The sequence below is a fragment of the Tachysurus fulvidraco genome, chromosome 7 (genome assembly GCF_022655615.1).
Source record: "Tachysurus fulvidraco isolate hzauxx_2018 chromosome 7, HZAU_PFXX_2.0, whole genome shotgun sequence".
Classification (NCBI taxonomy): domain Eukaryota; kingdom Metazoa; phylum Chordata; class Actinopteri; order Siluriformes; family Bagridae; genus Tachysurus; species Tachysurus fulvidraco.
In genome coordinates this window covers 20,663,169-20,682,290 of record NC_062524.1, presented here as the reverse complement: position 1 = coordinate 20,682,290, position 19,122 = coordinate 20,663,169, and the positions used below count along the sequence as shown (strand labels likewise).

The 19,122-nt window shown below is 37.9% G+C and overlaps 2 protein-coding genes across 4 annotated transcripts in view; one reads left to right on the top strand and one right to left on the bottom strand.

Moving 5' to 3' along the window:
• Positions 1-7,824, top strand: part of LOC113660715 (spectrin beta chain, non-erythrocytic 1-like) — a 76,252-nt gene extending 68,428 nt beyond the window's left edge. For both annotated transcript variants that reach the window (XM_027174436.2, XM_027174435.2), the window contains 6 exons: positions 537-640; positions 937-991; positions 4,404-4,603; positions 5,448-5,621; positions 5,714-5,756; positions 6,442-7,824. In XM_027174436.2, the coding sequence (XP_027030237.1) occupies positions 537-640; positions 937-991; positions 4,404-4,603; positions 5,448-5,621; positions 5,714-5,756; positions 6,442-6,627 (762 nt within the window). In that variant the 3' untranslated portion in view covers positions 6,628-7,824. The remainder of the gene's footprint in view (positions 1-536; positions 641-936; positions 992-4,403; positions 4,604-5,447; positions 5,622-5,713; positions 5,757-6,441) is intronic.
• A 1,118-nt stretch (positions 7,825-8,942) lies between these two features.
• Positions 8,943-18,804, bottom strand: LOC113660674 (kelch-like protein 33). Of its 2 annotated transcripts, none has more exons than XM_047815683.1 (8): positions 18,668-18,804; positions 17,579-18,365; positions 16,753-17,195; positions 16,156-16,278; positions 14,770-14,889; positions 13,138-13,388; positions 12,278-12,448; positions 8,943-11,351 (listed from the first exon to the last, which is right to left on the bottom strand). In XM_047815683.1, exons 1-8 carry the CDS (start codon positions 18,668-18,670, stop codon positions 10,826-10,828), a joined length of 2,424 nt encoding a protein of 807 aa, XP_047671639.1. In that variant the 5' UTR covers positions 18,671-18,804; the 3' UTR covers positions 8,943-10,825. The 2 variants fall into 2 exon arrangements, with proteins under 2 accessions (XP_047671639.1, XP_047671640.1); XM_047815684.1 differs by having other exon boundaries at positions 11,219-11,351; positions 12,131-12,448.
• Positions 18,805-19,122: the final 318 nt, after the last annotated feature.

Genomic DNA, 19,122 nt, shown 5'->3' with positions numbered 1-19,122 from the left:
GTGTGTGTCTGCGTCTGCGTCTGTCTGTGTGTGTGTCTGCGTCTGCGTCTGTCTGTGTGTGTGTCTGCGTCTGCGTCTGTCTGTGTGTGTGTGTGTCTGCGTCTGTCTGTGTGTGTGTGTGTCTGCGTCTGTCTGTGTGTGTGTGTGTCTGCGTCTGTCTGTGTGTGTGTGTGTCTGCGTCTGTCTGTGTGTGTGTGTGTCTGCGTCTGTCTGTGTGTGTGTGTGTCTGCGTCTGTCTGTGTGTGTGTGTGTCTGCGTCTGTCTGTGTGTGTGTGTGTCTGCGTCTGTCTGCGTGTGTGTGTGTCTGCGTCTGTCTGCGTGTGCGTGTGTCTGCGTCTGTCTGCGTGTGCGTCTGTCTGCGTCTGTCTGCGTGTGCGTCTGTCTGCGTGTGCGTCTGTCTGCGTGTGCGTCTGTCTGCGTGTGCGTCTGTCTGCGTGTGCGTCTGTCTGCGTGTGCGTCTGTCTGCGTGTGCGTCTGTCTGCGTCTGTCTGCGTGTGCGTCTGTCTGTGTGTGTGTCTGCGTGTCTGTCTGTGTAGATGGAATTATTGGAAGTGAGAAGACAGCAAGAGGAAGATGAAAAGAAGAGACAGGCTCAAGCTGCAGAAGCTCCACCTCCCGAGACTGCATCAACACAGCAGAGGTGATTTGAATTTGACTTGAAGCTGGTCTGGTTTGACTTGAACATCATGAAGTTGTAGGTTATGCCTTAGATAAGGAATTCAAACTTTTAGAAAAATGTTTTTTGTCCCTAAATGTTAGTGCTCAATTTTAATGCTCAGTATATATTACTTTAATCACAAAATGTATTTTAATGATTAGAAAATCCAGAATTTACTTTAACCACAAGTATACAGTATATGTAGATTGTCAGTTTTAATAAGTGTGTGTTTGTGTGTGTGTGTGTGTGTGTGTGTGTGTGTGTGTGTGTGTTTCCAGAGAGAGCGAGCAGGTATCTCAGAATGGGCCACCACCAGAGCAGGACTCTCCTCGGGTTAGTTACCGTTCCCAAGCCTACCAAAGCTACTCGAGTTTTCACAGTCGCCGAGGCACCACAGGACTGTGAACTCACCTTCGACGGGAAAGCGGGAAATATGTCCAGTCCACCTTGCTTATTATCCCACGCATTCCCAGTTTCTCACCATTTTTTTTCTTCTGCTTTGTCTGCTTTTTAGCGGGTAGACCGCTTTCAGATCGGTAGCTTTGTTGCAGTTGGGTCCATGTAGTCTGTATAACCTCCTCCTAGCAGTGTATATGATTCCAATATCTTAGCTTTTTTTAGTTTGTCTCTCACATAACCTGTTTATAAGATGATGACACTGATTCCCATGGTGCTGCTTTGAAGCCAAAAAAAGGTGGCCTAGGACGGGGGTGTCTAAGTTAATCCAGATAGGACTGGAGATTGGACACCCTGGAACTGAGGAGATATCTAGCAGTATCTTGCACTAACTGGAGATAAAACCTGGAGACGGAGGCCATGCAGTAGATAGTAGATTTTGGAGCTGAGTTCTTCCCACCTAATATTCGCTCATGTTTGTTATGGTGTTATGGACACACCCATTTTTTTTTCCTCAGCTTTTTCTACAACAAGCAATACAGCTATGCCATGTTCACAAAAGTGACACCTGCTTTAAAACAGCTATAGTAATGTCCTGACACAATAATGTCCAGATATTTATCACAGAGAAAAAATGTTGTAAATATCGAGGAAACACGTTGTCCATCTTATAAACGGTTTATGGATCGTCTCTGATGTATGATGTAATGTAGAAGAGCAGTAATATTGCTGCTTTTAAATGCGTAAGAGCCACATCGGTTGTTCTGTACCCCAGGCACACATAACCTGGCTAACACTAGTTAGGTACTGAAGTTATTGAGAATAGAGAATAAGAAAGCTCTTGCACTGGTTCATGCCAACTTATAATCATCTCTTCTGTGCGACTTAGGAGACACCATGCACTTCTCATTCCAGAGAGATGAGCAGCTGAGCCATCTGTTCCTGTTCCTAAGGAGTTTCTTATTGAGCTTGGTGATCGTGTCCGTTGTAAGGGTAGCGTACCTCTAAAATACAGTCGAGCGCTAAAATTACCATCGTTTAACCTGTGCATCAATGCTCAACTATGCAGACCAAAAAAACCTATTTAAAAAAAAGGGCTAGAGCGCTATATTTGGCAACTTCTTGACTTGACTAGAATAGGAAAGAATAAGGCAGCAGGGTAATTTATAGGCTACATGTGTAAGGTTAGTCACAAAGTGGCAGATTTTCTGTTGGTACAAGAAAATAATAACGAACAATGTACAAAAGTGTATCCTACACAAAATGTAAACGTGCTCAAGCTGGACGTCATCGGGTTTTGTTAGCAGTAATTACATCCATTGTTGCTGTGTCACATTTCTCTCATTTATTTTAGCCTTTTTTATTTTTATATCATCACCTAAACCCAACCCAAGTAAAGTTTTCAGAAGTCTGCGGGTATTCAGATGACCGTGTTTTGTTTGCATTCACTTTAGTACAAACATGACTTTTAATTAGCGCTAACATTGTATGTACATGTAAATATCTACATGTATATTGAACATTTGTTTTTCCAGCAATTTCAGATCATTTATTTCAAAATTCTGCTTGTACAAAGAACAGACGTAGACAGGAGCCCAGGGTGTTTGAGTAAGGCATGAAATGTCCCTTACCAAATTTTTGGTTCAAATTCGATTTTCACTTGTTGTTTTTGTTTGTTTTTAAACTAACTCTTCAAACCATTATCTTTTTCAAACTAATATTTGATCCTAAAACCACCTTTTCGTGTCCTAGATACTAACCTTCCCCTCTAAATAAACCCCCTGTGAGAGACTCAGTAACCCCTTCATGTTTGCTTCACCAAGATTTTTGTTGCTCACGTGGATTTTATGTTACATGCACGTCATTGTTACCATGGTGATTATTTTATGTTTACTCTGTTTATTAATGTTGGTCATTAACATTGTAATCCGGTGTCATTCTTGGGATTGCTTATGGGTTGTCATCAATTTTCCTATTAATACATCTTTCATATTCATTTTCGGTTATCATCATCATCTTTTTTTTTATGTATGTATGTGTGTTTATTATTTAATGCATATTTTTGTGTCTGTTCTTTTAGTGTCAAACTTATAGTATACAGTAAAACACAATAGAAATACAGTACAATTTTTACTTCACAATCTCCGTATTAAATGCTAGGACGCTTTCAACACCGTTATCCAGTTACTGCTCAAATTTTAAATGGAAATTTAAAAACATATATTTATGTAACTTAAAGGGATTTAAGAAAAAGTCTACTGTATATCGACGTCTTTTGTGGTTCCGTCTTATGCACAATACAGCCTTCACGGTTGAGTCACAAAAGAGTTATAGACTTATGTAGAATATTTAGAACATTTAGGAAGTGTGTGTCGTGTCGAAATGCCCGGAAATGGTGCCTAGGATTGATCCAGCCTCCGAAAGGCTCCGTATTAAAGCAGTTGGGATTGGTCCTGTCCAGGAGGAGCTCAGAACGGGGTAATAAACTGAAAGCTTTGAGTGGGTGTGATGCTGTAATCTCTTTCACTTCCTGTGCCAATGATATGAACAATTACTGATGTACTCAAGCAATTTCAGAGATTGTTTGCCGTGTTGTTTTTTTCCCTGCTGGCTGCCGTCTTCTGCTATCTGATTGCCAGTCGAGTGGCCGCGACTTTGTGCTGTGCTGTTTTCTAACGTCCTAATCTGATTTTGCATGTCGCTTTCTTCTGATCTACTGTTTATTTCTGGCTATAATCAAATCTAATCAAAGGCACCTGCACTGTTTCTGCTGCACTGGGAGCTCACCTGGTTTGAGAAGCAGAGAATAAAGTAAAGCCGCTCTCTGTTATCCTAACAGAAATGAGCAGAATGGATAAATTGATTTAAAAAAAAAAAAAAAAGAAAGAAATTAAAGCCAACTTTAATTGTCTTTGTTCAATTCTATATATAATATATTGTTAAATTCAGATTTAACAATTGGAGGTTGCTGTAGCAGCATTAGTTTACACTCAGTTGCAGGTCAGATAATATACAGTAGATCATTTTACTTATTAAATTTAAACATTTATAAGTGAACTTTGTAGGTCTGTAAGTACTGACTGTGCTGAAATAAAGTTTGTCAGTCCCCTTTATTCTATGCATTAATGGAAACGCATAGAAGGCCAGATTAGGTTTAAGGAAGTGAACTAAACAACTGGCAACTGAGTGTAGCTTCACAGTTTGGGGCATGAATTACCCCGATGTTTCTACACAGCCTCAGTCTCTGATGCATACTGCTTTGCTCAATAGACTGTGTGTAAGCATGGTGTGAGTTTTTTTTTTGTGTACTGAAGAGCACAATGTCTAATGTTTTCTCTTTATATACTAGGAGGACACAGGAGAAAGTGATGTAGTTAATGGTGTGGCAGAGTCCAGTCCAGGATCCTCCCCGACAGGAAGCCGTAAGGGGAAACTGGGTCAAGCTGCTACACTACCGACCAAGTCCCAGGACACAGCTGCGGTGCAGATCGAGGGCTTCCTGAACCGCAAACATGAGTGGGAGGGCCACAACAAGAAAGCATCCAATAGGTGTGAACTACAATACATCTTCTGAGCGCTATAGAAAGTGAAAGTGACATAGTGACATACTCAGAATGGGTCACGTGTGTCCACACCGTGGACACAAACCCAAAGCAGTGGGCAGCCATTTATGCTGCGGTGCCATGAGAGCAGTTGGGGGTGCCTTGCTCAAGGGCACCTCAGTCATGGCTAGTCTGAGACTCGAACCCACAACCTTAGGGTTAGGTTTCAGACACTCTAACCATTAGGCCACAACTTCCCCAAAGCTTTATTAAATCTCACCGTGCACTAGCAACACCAATCCATGTTGTCTCAATTTACTACCACTGCGGCCTGGAGTTTAGGTCACATGGATGAGCTTAGTCTTAGTCCCTAACCCTAGTGCAGTTTGTATGGGGGCACTTCCTTCCTTCCCTCATTGCTTCCTTGCTTTGGCCACAACAACGAACCTCATTCACAGTTGACCAATTTCCTTTTTTGTTTATTTAAACTATTTATCAAGATGTGTTCATTTCCATATGTTGAGATTTGTCCCGTAAGTGTTTTCTTAAATTATTGGTAACTTTGGTTCCTCACAGACTTCACAGTCCCAGGTTCATTCCTGAGCTCAGATTACTGCCTCTGTGTTGTTTCTACACATTCTCCTACTATGTCTGTGTGGGTTTCCTTTAATTTCTCCACCTAATTTCCACCTTTACAGTGGATGGGCACATGTGTCCTTAAGTGGCTGTAATGGTGTCCGTTAAGGGTACTTAATCCCCACCTTACTGGTTAATCTCTGGGTTCATCAGAGCCAAAGCTGATCAGTTAAAAAAAAGGTTCATTGTAATCTCTTTTTGAATGTTTGTTGCAGATCTTGGCACAATGTCTACTGTGTGATAAACAACCAAGAGATCGGCTTTTACAAAGACAGCAAAAGTGCCAGTCAGGGAATCCCGTATCATGGCGAAGTTCCCATTAGTCTGAAGGAATCTACATGTGAGATTGCCCTGGACTACAAGAAGAAGAAACACGTTTTCAAACTCAAGTGAGGCATTTCGCATTTGCCTCAATATTTGATGTTTCTATTAGAGAAGCTGTAGATTTTGTTAAGCTTTTCTTTCTTTCTTTCACTTTCAGAGTTTCAAATGGAAATGAGTATCTCTTCCAAGCCAAAGATGATGTAAGTTTTTCAGTTCTTTCTATAGGTGTGAAAGTGACTACATTTAATAAGGTGCATGTTATGCTATGTCAGCATTTGCACTATATTTTGTTTATACAACACGTTTAATATAAAATAGCTAGTGCATAGTGCTGCTCGTATATGCTGGTATAACTGCAATAGACAAAGATAGAAAAAGGGAAAAATAATCTTTTTGCACAACCCACTTTGGCCTGTTTTTGCACAGGTTACCTCACAGAAAACACTTTGCACAGAAACTTTGCACTTTACTGAACTCTATATTCATACTCATGGATATTTAATCATATCTACATCTCAGTCATTGTGTCACATGCTGTATATTTTTTTCTCCTTTTTCATCATACAGTAGTTTATCTATTTCACCTTGTACAGCCTCCCACTTCATTGTTCAGTAGATTGCATTTATTTCCTTATTATTTTGTTCCCAAATCCTAATTTATTCCTAATAATTGATTGTTTTTTAACTTGATTTCTTTTTATTTTCTTTTATATCTTTATCTCAATTTCTTTTATATAGTCACGGTCATAAAAAGCATTTCACTACATGTCATACTGTTTCTAATTTGAATTCGAATCATTTTCTGTATACCGATTGCTATAACAAACAAAGGCATGATATACATTTGACACCTTGTTCTCTCTTCCCATCTATCTGTTCTCTCAGGAGGAGATGAACTCATGGATCCAAGTGATCTCATGCAAGACACCCTCCGAGATCAGCAGCCATAGCACCCCGGCCTCGGGACGCACCCAAACCCTGCCCACCTCTGTGAGCATGGGTGCTGAGTCCAGCCCAGGCAAGCGGGAGAAGGACAAAGAGAAGCGCTTCAGCCTCTTCAAGAAGAAATAAATCTTTCCCAGCAGTTTATTTGGTCAGTTTTTTTTTCATCCTCTTCCTGAAGCGGAATACCATGCAAAAAGCTCAGAGACAAAAGCCCACACTTGGTGCGTGCATTTGGAGACTCCTCTGAGTAGGCACTTTTTGTTTTTGTTTTTTGGTTAAAAAGGAAGGAGCTAGCGAATATTTTAGGGTTCTTAGGTTTATGAGGTGCTTTGAGCAGTTATCTGTAAATCGTTCCTAAGTCTAAGAGACAATTTCTTATAATTAGTAAGCTTTCTTTCCACCTATCATCTCTTCTTTGTTTGTACTTGCTTTCGTTCAGTATATCTGCTTTAGTGCTGTAAAGTCTCGCTAGTCTCTCTCTCCCTTTCTTTCTTTCTCTCTTTCTCTCTCTCTCTTTTTCTCTCTCTCTCTTTTTCTCTCATTTTGTAAGTGAGTGACGTTTGTAGGATCTGCCCTCAGTTTTTGTGAGGCATTTACCGATGGAGGGCAGTGGTGCTTTAGACTCCGTTGAGTTGTTAACCTGCTGGTGAATTTTCAATACTAATAAAAAGCATTAGTCATTATAAGTTTCCTTAAAGGCAGTCTGCCTCTGTATTAAAGAGCTTAGTATGAAGCAAACGTGTCTCGATGCAAACCCACAAAATAGTGGCTACTATTTACTTTTGCTGAAATGTTTGATATGTTAATGATATGTGAATGGTCAGAATGTTGGCTTTGTATGAAGGAATACTTTTATCAAATATTAAAAAAACTTTTTTTTTTTTAATAGTTTTTCTTCTTGTTTTTGAGTTGCAATATATTGTATGTTTAAAGATTATTTAGAGTAAAATATGAAAATAAATGTAACTCCTAAAAGGCGTAATTTGTTAAGTATAGAAATGGATTGTGTTATTTCTTTTTGGGGGGAGAGAAATCATATGAATGAAAAAATATTTGCTTGTTGACTATAGCACCATGTGTTCTCATCTCGCTACTTTCTCCGGCTACCTGATAAATAGTGCGCAATCTGTCGGTGTAACTATTGTAACAATACCTTTTCAACATTATTGCACAATCAGAATAATGCCATATTGCCTCTGGGGTTCAGTGGTTCTTATGTAAAACATGGAGCCAGACCTCATGTGGATGGAACTGCACCTGTAGCCTTTTAGCCTATCTGTTATAAATACGTGCAAAGTCATTAAAATGCTTTTGAAATTAAAATGTTTGCTGTTCTTACTTGTCTTGCTTCTTTATTGCGCATCACATCCAACAACAAGACTTTCTGTGAAGGTTTGATGCTTGTTTCACGGTTTAGTACAATAAAGGAAAACAAGTTGGAAGAACATTAGTAAAAGATGGTTATCCATTTCATCACCAAGGTTTTGAGCACAGTCATATGGAGTGTTCAGAGATTGGTCCAGGATAACACCTTGATCTGTTGCATTTTCGGTACATTTAAAATGATACCCTTTATCCCTTCATTCACTTACACAAGCGTCTATGTATAGTCCTCAGCAAGAACATATTCTTCATGCTAGTTCACTAGGTCAGGAGTCAAGAAAACAATTGAAAAGAGAACACACAAGAATTGTTACACAGATTAGCAAATGCTAATAGGTGTTCTTAGGTTATCAATATGATAAATAATAAAAAATGGTGAATATGTAGGTCTTTAGTCTTAGTCTTTAGTGTTTGAAGACAGCCAGTTACTCAGATGTTCAGACAGCTAAAGGTGTTTATCCAGAACGACTTACCTATATACAGTATCATCGATACAGCCAAGCAGAAGTATTACAGTATCTGCTTTCTAAGATTTCTGAACCTACTCTCGATAAGAACAATCTCCAAGTCAAGATCTGGATCAGGTCAGTGATTATTAGACAACATGGAGGAAATCCACACGGGAGTCGGATTTTCTAATAAGTAATTAGAATTCACTAATCAATTACATAAAATGTAAATTCCTATTTTTTATTTATTGTGAATTGTTATTTATACCGTTCAAAACTTATTTGATTTGTAATTTGGGGGTCGCCCGAGTCACCTCAGGTTTCACTGCTTCATTGGGGATAAATACAAATACATTTAAATATGTCTAATATTAATCTTGAATTTTTAACCTTTTGTTTTATGTTTATGTTCTGTAAAGCTGCTTTGAGATGATGTTCATTGTTAAAGGCGCTATACAAATAAATTTGAATAAACACAAAAAATTTCAGAATGGAAAGAGAGGTGATGTACTGTGTATACACACACACAAACTACTCTTTTTATTCACAATGCTTTATTCAAGTAGAAGCCATGTCCTGCCCCACTGACACCATGCAAGGGAAGGAGAGTGAGACACTCCAAAGGGAATTGTTGTCTAAATGATGAGAAATTTAAATTCGCACTTTTCTTTTTTACATAGTGTCCACATAAAGTTCTTTATAAATTCATAAACACTACGATACTTTCCAACAGCACATAACAAACTATACAGGATTTAACCATAAAAGAACAGCACATCATTACCACATATTAACTTCTGTTTCATTAATTAATTAGTATGTTAATAGGACTTCATTATTTTCTAAGCAGTATTTACAAGTCTCACAGCCACGGTCTAGGTTCGACCCAACCATTGAAGGGTAGACTCTCAGTGCTCGTTCCAAGCCTGTATAAGGAAGGGCATTCAGTGTCAAACGTGCCAAAATCCCGATATGCGGATCAGGTGATTGCGACACTTTACAGGCAGCAGGACAAGGACAATAGTAACAACAACATCTGAGTCTTGTGCAATACAATAACAATTGTAATTCAACTGCATTTTATTTGTATACCACTTTTAGTAATTTTGCATTTTGCAGAAATTAAAAAATTCTGAGTTTAAAGTTTAACATTAACATTTATATTTATCCCTAATAAATCCCAAATACATACATCTTTAATGACCACATTGACATAATTTCTGTCCTCCAGCAGAACTAATACATCATATACCTCAATCCCTATATATAGTGCAGGATCTGTGTGTTGAACTTAGATGTCAATAATCGAGAAAAGTAGAAGGCTGTAATGTAGAAAAGAATAACAAATGTCCTTCATTAAAATGTTCTCAAAAACTCTCTAATCAGTTTCTGTATGCAGTATTTTTAAAACATTCTTATGACAAACAACACAGTAATACTTAAGTTATTAGTAATGATCTTTTACTTTATTGTTTTAACTAATATCCTTGTATTTAATGAACATGCAAAAAACATTCTGTGGTTCATGCAACTTTGAGCTTTTATAACGGTACAAACCAGGGCTGTCTTAATTTAAATCTTAAGTTACAATCCAATTACTCAATAAAATGTAAATAATAATAATAATTATTATTATATATGATTTATTTTGGTGTTTGAAGGATTATAATTTATTTGTGCGAAGCACCAAATGTAGGCATCTGCTGTGTTTGTTACTGCTCTAATTATTATTATTATTATTATTATTATTATTATTATTATTATTATTATTATTATTATTATATGTCAGCCCTTAGATGTTATAGAACTTGGCACACTGACTGAACTTAGCACCAAGTCACTATACCATTTTCTTTTTTTAAATCTCTTTTTCCAAATAAATTCCTGGATCATGCTCATCTCAAAACACCCTATGACATTATTTCATGTCTGAACTGTAAACTGGTAAATGAGAACTTCACTGACATTGAAACCAACAACAGGAAGTGCATATAGCATGCAAACAATTCAGAGAGTAAAAGTCAAAACAGGAAGTGAGATTGTATTTCGAAAACGTGTACATGAAATATATTTAAATCTAGCAGTGTATCAAACTTTTACAGCAGGTAAATAAAAAGCTGTGGTTACTCTGCATATACACATCACACGCTGGAAAAACCTTGCGCATTTTCATCGGCCATGAATTTCTATGAATTTTCTTTCATCTGTGTATTTTTCTGAAGTAAATCTAGTGAATAAAATTAGTCCTGATGTGGCTTTTTTTCCTGCTATAATTTGTTGTAAGGCATTTAATGAAACTGCATGACCTCAAGACTCAAACTGTACATATTTAAATCCTTAAATTTTCAACTGGTCAGACTTTACTTTACTTTTAACTGGCCATGTATTTTATATTATTGACCTTTCATGTACCGTACCATGCACAATTTATGCTATTTAACAAACACTTTACAGTTTTCAACAGAATATTATTCTGGAATATTCAGAAAACATTAACCCCTGAGGCCTATGGGTAATTGAAGCATGCATGCTGCAAGGTCAGCATAAGCATGAGGCATTGTCCCCAGTTTGTCCCAGAATTTGTCCCGTGGGTCATATCGATAAACCCATGGTGTGTCATATCCTGAATCAGATGAATACCCTCCCAAGACATATAGCATTCCATCCAGAGATGTGGCTGCAGGAGAAAGATGGGGTCGTGGCAGAGGGGGAAGAGGCATCCAGCAATTATGCAACACATCATATGCCTCGCATTGTAACTGGTCCCCAAAACCTACTTGCAGCGGCTGCAGCCCTCCAGCCACGACCAGTTGATTTCCTACAGCCAGCATCACATGACCTGCACGGCCAGCTCCACTCTCCATCGGAGCCCTGTTTGAGCAGCCATAGACAGGATCATAATGCCACAGAGAAGGAAGACAGTGTAGATGAGAGTCACAGCCTCCTGATAGGAAAATCTCACCATCCAATATGGCAGCAGCATGGCCACAAATGGGTGTGTCTAAAGGGTGAGCCGACCTATCACAGAGCACAGATGCAGAGAAAAAGCTGAAAAGTGAAGTTAATGCCTGTTTTTCCTTCCTTAATTATTGACATTTCAAATGAAGTCAAAGAGCTGAACAGGAAACTAAGGTCGAGAGGCCATATGTATGACTGGGGCAGTGATGCAAGGTCATGTTAGTGAGCATGTTGTTCTGGCAACACTGTTGTTCTATTTCACTGATACATACATATACAGTAACTGCCTAGTGTTTAGCTTTTACAGTGAAGTAACAGCTCCTCTTTATAGCAGTTTGCATGTAGAAAACTAGAAGAGAATTCCCTTGTTCCTTAAACCTCCAGTGGTCAAGTTATCATATCTGATTATAGAAAGGACATTATTCGTAATAACACTTTCACTGTCACCCAAATGAGCTTTTGAGTCTGGTTCCTCTCAAGGTTTCCTCCTCTTCCATCTAATGGAGTTTTTCCTTGCCACAATCACCTTATGGCTTGCTCATAAATATGTCTAATATTGATCATGCAGTTTTGTATCTTTGTATAATAAACTGTGCTATGTTTGTTATGTTCTCTAAAGTTGCTTTAAGACAATAGCCATGGGTAAAAGTGCTATACAATTAAAGTGGAACTGAATTGAAAGAATTAATCAAGTTGAAAGAGAGCGGAAACTTAACGATGAAGCAGCCACATGAACTGGAGATGTTGTGTTTCCAAAGAGTGGTTTATCTGACCAAGTAAACAGAACTAAGAAAAGCAGTAGGCGGTTACTGGTGTTCCAGACAGCTGGACCTGCTTACCTTTATCTGATGTGTTCATTTTTAAGGTAAATAAGTAGCCCAGATGTCAGGTGAAAACTGTCACTTATGAGAATGTATAGGAATGTATAGGATGTTATTTTACTATATAGCAAACTGTAAAATAATTGATAACAGGCAAAACTGTACTGCCAAGTATTGTCTTCAGGTGTGTAATACTCCACAGAATCCAGGTAAGTTGTGTCATCACGGTTGCCTCCCAGGACAAACACCTTGCCTCTCCAACACACAACAGCAAAGTAGTCTCTGGGACTGGCCATATCAGGCAAACACTCCCATTTACAATGTGCAGGGTTGAATCTGAAATCATTTAACACAAAAAAAAAACACATTTAAACCCTCTGTATATAATTTTACACGGCCTTTGACCTTCTCTATACATTTTTTTGAAGAACTGTGTGAAGATGCAGCACTCCGCTCAGAAGATTAATGCATCGAGACAAAGACTGCATCCTGTTGGTAGAAAAAAAGCTAAATATACCTTTGAGATAGGAATATAGGTCATGTACCCTAGCAACGGAAGAACAATCCAAAACAAGGCAACAAAAAAGACAGAACAAGAACATGTACAATATAATGTATGATGTAATTAAGAACTGCTATGACAAGACAAATGGGTAAAGTTTGGCCAAGCAGTTAGACTTCAACAAAAAACACGAGTTAAAAATTATGATGCTGCAATATTAAAATGTAAATATTATATATAATATTATAAAGTACATGATATATGTGCTGAGAAGCAAGATTGGTTACAAAATGTGTTACATTTAGGAAAGCAAATGAAAAGATAATTCTTTCACTATCAATATTCACTATGTAACCAATTTCTTATTTAAAACACAATTGTGACTAATGTTTGTCATTTTTCATGCACAACTACTTAATCTGCTGTGTTTGTTGCTGTTTCCTCTGCACTTCCTGTTCTTACAAATGTTTGCAGCACTTGTTTTACTGCTAAATGATCAAATAGTGACATGCTTTTGTTTTACCTCACCACAGACTTGAGTATATCCAGTTTTCCATAGTACTTGCGGCCTCCTAGTATGTACAAAAAGTTATTGAGCACACAAACACAGTGGCGAAGTCGTGGAGGGTCTGGTAGCTGAACCAGAGGTTCCCAGTCTATAGTCCGCATGAGCCCTTCTCCTCTCAGAAAGCGCTGAGCAAACCACAGGGTCCGGTTTGGTTCCCGCCGCTCAAAGTTATCATTCACACTGTCCCCTCCCACCAACACCAAGACCTTTATGTGAGAAAAGGACATTTATTTAATTTGTGTGTTCAGTGTAGTTTCACGTAATTAGTATAATAATAGGCACCGATCAATACTCAATAATAAGACGATAAGAACAACACTATAAACAACAGCATCTGTGAATTCTGCAGTTTTTACATTTAAACTTCTGAGGTACACAGAAATGCTATATTCTTACACCGGTTCATTTCTTCTGATTTTCTTAAACAATACACTTTACTTTAAATGTCCATCGGTTTCCTCAGAAAATGCTGACAGACTATTGAACCAATTATATTTGTATAATAGTTACATAGCTTCAAATAATCACTAATCATAGTGAAAAATGCATCTGATCGGGTAGAGTTGCCCTAAAATCTATACCATTTCAACTCAAAGATGATTTGCACTCTTTATTGAACCCTTGACAAAAACAAAGGTCTTCAGTCAAAGTCACACCACAATAAAATGAGTTTATTTACCATATTATGATTAAACACTTTAGCAAGGTGTCTGGTTACTTCATTAACTGCTCCAAAACTGAGGTTCTATCCAAACTATCAAGACACATTACTGCTATATATACAACCCAATCAATATCAGCCTTAACAGCTTTATGGAAATCAAATGTAATCCTTGATTTTTTCCCCCTATAATTATGCTCCATTATGAAACATTTCTAATCAACATCAAGCTCAGCATGGAGAGGATTAACCAGCATGAGACAGCTATTATGGTTATTGATGGCTTTTTCGTGACCTTATCAAATATAAAAAAGAGAAAGAAAAAACATCATTCCCAATTACATCCAGTACAAGAAGCTACAGTAAAAAAAAAATACTGCACAACAAATACATCATATGCTACACCTTTACAGATTTAACTTAACCTGCCTTAAATCTCCAACTTTTTATAATAATATCACTCACCAATCAAGTTTTTCAAACACTAGACTATCCTCCTGGTACAGCACTCTACGTTGGAAAGATTTAACTAAGATTTAATTAAAAAAATAAATCTAACAATACCATGTTTAATACAGTACACCAAGATCTATTTTCTCTTTTCACAACTTCCTTTAGGTAAATAATTGTTTTCATATACCTTGTTAACTCAGCTTTATTACTATCATTATTAATATCATCTTGACGCTTTCATTAGTAGTAGTCACCACATGTATTTGACTTTTATTTGCTTACAGTTTACTGTGATGTCTGCTCACTTGTGTAAATGAGCTCAAGACCTATTTGAACTAAAGAAATCATAACTTTGAATGTATGTATTGCTTTTTACACACATGAAGAAGAATATTCTACTTATAGTTACTTAACTAAAATACAAACAAAATACAAATGATCTCTGCTGGCATGTGTCCCCATGCACATGCTACCTGATTTGGGTTACGTGGTTTACATTCTATTGCTCCCTGGTTTTCTTTGAGAAGCTTCCTCACTATCTGTAAGGCTTCCCTTCCTTCTGCATTTCTACTTAGCAGTCTGCAGTCCTCAACCTGAAAAAAAAAACAGAAGGGAAAATAGATGGCTTGTGCTAGTTGTTGATTTGTACCCTAAACCTAACCCAGTTGTAGATTTGGCACAGGTATTATGCCAGATACCCTTCCTGATGCAACCCTCCCATTTTCTTCCAGGCTTGGGACTGGCACTGAGAATGAACCCTTCAGTTGCTGGGTTAGATTCCTGTCCAGGAATTGAAACTGGGCCGCAGGAATGAGAGCATGGAACCTGCTGCTGGGCCACCTGGGAGTCATTCTGATACATCATGTATAGAAGAATTATTTAGTACTAATGTAAATATGTATAGAAATACTTTGTACATATGTGCATTATCTACAGGGGAAATAATACAGCAATAGTAATTATACAGAAACTATTAAATACATCATCTGTGGATAATACGGTAAATATAACTGTAACACTGTATAGAACTGCAACACAATAAATTGTATACAATATACTGTGTACAATACACTCTATTCGTTTTCACAGCGATTTTATTATTAAGCCTTTTACAAAAACTCTATGACTATGAATAATTGTGACAATAATTAAAAACATTCAGCAAAAAGCCAAACTAGAGTCTGTCTAAAGTGTAAAGTTTACAGATTAATTCAACACGGCAAAAGATGTTTAGTGTTTCATTCATCATTATTAATAGCTTTATTTGTAAGAAGTGTTGATTGGTTAGCACTCTAATTGGAAAGAGGTCCTGAATCTAATTGAATTATAGGTCCTGACACTAGAAATGACTAACAAGAGTGAGAGCAGAATAGATTTGTTAGGAAGTCTGTGTGTCTTAGGTGGAGATATCGAATCCAGAAGTAGAGCTTTCACAGCAGGGTGAATGGATAGATAAGTCTTTTGTGGCCTTTTAGGGCAGGATGGCATCCATCCCTTTTTTTGTAAAATTGCTTGTAGCCTAACTTAAAGTATCAGAACAGGCCTAGCTAATCGATGACAGTCCAGAGGTGGAGACCAGTAGCAGATAATTAGTCTAAACAGACTGATCTCCTAACTGCTGTGAGTCTTCACACAGTTTTCGTTTTACAATTAATGTATACCAATTTTAGAGCATTTTGCTTTCTAATTATTTGTAATAAAAAAGCTCATTTGACACACATTAGTTACATATTATTGTTACATATTGTAACAAAACATCCAAAAATATACAACTGTGTGTATAATTTCTGGTCACAGTACATATGATTAAACACTTATTTAGGCAATTCAACACTGTGTAAGTTTTGCTCTAGCTTTACCTCCTCTAGCTCTGTTGGACTCATTAAAGGGAAGCGGACTCTCCGGAGAAGTTCTGATAAATTGGGCAGATTGTATGCTTTATTCTCCTCAACCCAACTCATTAAGGCCCTGAACACTGCCACCTTTAGAGAGAGAGAGAGAGAGAGAGAGAGAGAGAGAGAGAGAGAGAGAGAGAGAGAGAGAGAGAGAGAGAGAGAGAGATTTGTCTTTGTTAATATTAGTAATTCATTCATTCATTCATTCAATCATCTTTAGTAACCACTTTCTTGTGGTAAAGAATGATACCAATCAGTGGTGTTTGGGAGGTTGGAGAATATTGTAGTTCTGGGAGAAATCACATAGACACAGGTAGGACATGTGAAACTCAAAGATTTAGAATTGACTCAAAGCTCAAAATTGAACCATGGAACTGAGGCACCAACTGTACCTGTTGCTCCACTGTGTTGCCCTGTAAAAATTTTACTCTTCACTGGTCTGTTGAAACTTTATGGCTATTTTACATTAGTCATATTTTGCCAATTCTTATGAGAGAGAGAAAATGGATCATACTGTTCCTAATGGTGACCTTTAGGTTGTCAGTTAGTCAGTAAACTCACCTCAGAGTCTACTCTCAGTTCATCTTTTCCTAGCAGACGCTCCAGTAGGGTACATGTGAGATCTTTAAAATTCTCTCTCTCTGAAACCTGCTGAAAGTGGGATAAAGCATACTCTTCTGCTGCCTTACCAAGATGCTCCAGTCCATATGTCTCAGCTAGAAACAGAGTGTCTAAACAGGAAGCATCATTCATATGGTCATGTAGAAATTGTGAGCATAGTGTGTGTGCCCCTTGTAGCTGGAATTGCAGAAACGCTTCAGTGAGGTCCCAGATATTCTGCCAGCCCAGCTTTAACTGTCCAGAGTATATGAACTCCAACAGGGATTCCAGCACCCACGATGCAATGCCTCGCATACACACCACCTTCTCTTTGGACTCTCGTAAGCCACTGCAAAAGAGGGCTCTAAAGTAGTCTCCTCCAGCAGCAAGTATAACACGATGGGCTGAGAGCAAGTTAAAAAGTATGAGAGGGATGAAAAATAGTAGATCATCATATATACAGTCATCATCATCATATAATCAGCACTTGTTCATTGTCCAAACATTTAATCTGCATTTAGTAGTAATCCTGAGATTAAAATAGCCAAGAACAAAAATAATAGCTGGTTACATAGCTAATGAGTTGTAAGCTAATGAATTGTTTTTCAATGACTGACTCTGTGATTTTGTATTTTGCTAATAGACTCGAAAAGTGTCCAAAGTACTAAATGCACAGTACTTTCTGTAAGTGTTCCTGTATGAATGTATGTACAAAACTGTTATGCCTACATTAGAGCTTGTGCAATAATATGTACAATATGTTCCCTTCATTAAAAGCTATAATTACCAGGGAAACGTTCTCCACTTTCCACCTCCATGATAACATCACAGCCAACATGCCTCTTCCACAGAGTCCTTATAATCTGCAGGCTGTGTTTTCTCTCCACTCTCCCTGAGGATGGATCTTCAGCCTTGCACACCTCTGCGAGTCGATCCACTTCTAAGCACCTGCAAGCCATCAGAATCTCTTCCAAATTTCTGGCCTCAGGGTAAATCATATTCACTTCTCCACAGTAAGCAAAGTTCAAAACAGCTTTCAGTCCTGCATAAGTTATATGACATGCAGATCCTCCTAAATTATCCAAATTCACCTCCATGTTCTTGGAGCACAGCCACGCCTCTGCTTTTTGACTGACAGCAGCAAGCACCAATTGGTGAGCTTTGTGAGAATTACCAAGAAGTTGTAAGCTGCAGTCTAATAGTAGACCCTCTTCTTTTAAACTACATATTGACTTAAAGAGAGAGTCACAGTAGGAAGGGAGCAGAAATGAGATGAGCTCTTGACTATTGCAGGGGTCAGAGGGTGGGAGGCATGAGGTAAACATGGGAGTTTCATTGAGGTGATTATTACTTAGGGTAGAAGAAGAGCAGGCTTTGTATTCATTGACTTCTTTTTGAACACGAAGAGATACCGAGATGGATGTTTCTGCTACACCCTTTTTGCTTTTACACGTATCACTTCCTTTACAGCTTGTCTGTCTGTCTGTAGGACTGGCCTGAAATAGTGCCATCCTCTGACGGAGGGATAACTGTTGCTCTTGCTTTTTGCTTGCTTTTGCCACAGAGGCATTATTCTGTGAAAAAGACAAAAGGCAATGCATTTAGAGCAATGAAACACATTTGTTTCACACTTAAAGGAGAAGAGAAGAGAAGAGAGTCACAATTTTAATCATTAACTAAAAATTCCTGTGCAAATGTTATCATTTTCTAAATGTATCATATACAATATATAACAATTTTCAGTAATGCTATGGTAAGTAATGTCAGTAATGTCATTTCGCAGACAAGGTGACCTTGTAAGAAATAGAAACACATACAAGGTTGTGCAAGACTGTTCAGTATTTCATTGTTTTCAATGATCAAATTTGAAACTTACCATTTGGCTGCTGCAGGAAGGTAAAATACAAAAGCGCGAAAGTCTTTGTTAGCTTTGACAATTAAATGATCTCCATGAAAAAAGACAGTTATTAATATCTCAGCTCTAGAGTGTATCCAGTCACTTTTATACACCACAGGACAATGGGAGTGTGCCAGTGTTGGCATGCTAATAATAGACATTGGCACTTACAGTATAAGGTGTATATTTCCATTAGGCTAACAACAGAAGACAATATATCAACATTATACCTCCTCTAAGTTTTTTTTTAAATTGGTAATCCTATGCAAATTGTCTAGGAATTACTAGCAATGTGTTACTATGCAATGTGCTTCTTGCTGGTGGAATACAAAAGGTGACTCAACACGCTTTGGTGAAGGAGTTATATGTAGACCTATTTTACACAATACAAGAGAGGGCCAGTTGTCTGTGGGCTCCATATCGATACTCTGTGT